The sequence below is a fragment of the Pterocles gutturalis genome, unplaced genomic scaffold, assembly GCF_000699245.1.
Source record: "Pterocles gutturalis isolate BGI_N339 unplaced genomic scaffold, ASM69924v1 scaffold24311, whole genome shotgun sequence".
In the NCBI taxonomy this organism is placed as follows: Eukaryota; Metazoa; Chordata; class Aves; order Pterocliformes; family Pteroclidae; genus Pterocles; species Pterocles gutturalis.
This window is the reverse complement of record NW_010098504.1, coordinates 245-1,549: the sequence shown is the minus strand read 5'-3', so window position 1 is coordinate 1,549 and position 1,305 is coordinate 245. Positions and strand designations below refer to the sequence as shown.

Sequence of the window (1,305 nt, the reverse complement as noted above, 5' to 3'; positions counted from 1 at the left end):
TGTGCTGAGCCCCCCAAAACTCGTCCCCCTCCAGTGCTGGCACGGCTGGATCCCACTTGGCTGCAGCTGGAGGGGATTAAACCCCCATTTAATTGGAAACAACAAAATTAGGCTTCTTCCTTCATCCCCAGAATGTGACTCTGGTTCCTGGGCCACTAATGAAGTCCTGGGAGAGCCCCAGGGTCACCTTGGCCTGCCCGTGCCAGTGTCATCGTTCCTGTCCCTCTGCCGGTCACGTCACCTCCCCGTGTGCTGTTCCGGCGAGGGCACAGCGCCGGGCTGACCTCTCTGAGTAACTCTTCTTCCTCGCAGGACATCAGTAGCTCCATGACCAACAGTACCGCTGCCAGCCGGCCCCCGGTCACCCTCCGGCTCCCGGGCCCCCCCTAGTGCGGCTCCCTCATTGGAAAAGGAGGCTGCAAGATCAAAGAGATACGAGAGGTGCGTTTTGGGGATGATTCACAGGGTCTGGGTGCCCCCAGGGGACAAATCCTTGTGCCAGCCCCCACCCTGGATGACACCGCGTCGTAGAGACGCGCCATCGCTCGGCTTTTTTTAGAGCTTCTGGCATTTTTAGTGCTCCTGAAACTGAAATTTAAGGAAGATCCTCCCCTTCCCGGCGCTGTGCCCCGCAGCGGGATGCCTGGGTTCCTGCTCCCCCCTTCTCTGGGCTCTTGTTTCCCCCCCTCCCCGGCCTTTTCCCAGTTGTTGAAGGGGGGAAAATGCTGCCAGTCCTGTGCCACCCTCGGTCATGCCACTTTGTGCCGGATGCTGCCAACCCCGGGCTGCCAGGGGATTAACTCCGTCCAGCTCCGGCAGCGGGCTCAACTTGGGTTACGGCGGCAGCCCAGTCCTCTCCTGCCCCAGGCTCCTGGTGTCCAAATTATTTTCAGCTAGGATTAAAGGACTTTATTTTTGGGGAAAGGATGGCGGGGGGGTAATTTTGGCTGGTGTAACCCAGCCACGGGGTTTGTTGTTGAGGTCACAGCCCTCCCCCCGGGGTCTCACTGCTTATTTTTAACCATAAACTTTGCAGAGCACGGGGGCACAGGTCCAGGTGGCAGGAGACATGCTGCCCAACTCGACTGAGCGAGCCATCACCATCGCTGGGATCCCACAGTCCATCATCGAGTGCGTCAAACAGATCTGCGTCGTCATGCTTGAGGTAGGGCCCCTGGAAAAAAGGCATGTGGGACGCAGGGATCCCCCTGCCGTCTGGCTCTCCTCGCGAGTGGAAACCGCTGAGGACAGACAGACGGCTGCTGGGGGATAAAGGGATAGCTGGGGATTACGGCTGCGGCCAGG

The 1,305-nt window shown here is 59.4% G+C and overlaps 1 protein-coding gene across 1 annotated transcript in view; it reads left to right on the top strand.

The window, feature by feature from the left end:
• The window catches only part of LOC104461695 (poly(rC)-binding protein 2-like), a gene marked incomplete at both ends in the record, with an annotated part of 2,363 nt that extends 1,198 nt beyond the window's left edge, over positions 1-1,165 (top strand). The window contains 2 exon segments of the mRNA XM_010073371.1: positions 313-441; positions 1,037-1,165. Coding sequence (XP_010071673.1) covers positions 313-441; positions 1,037-1,165 — 258 coding nt within the window.
• Positions 1,166-1,305: the final 140 nt, after the last annotated feature.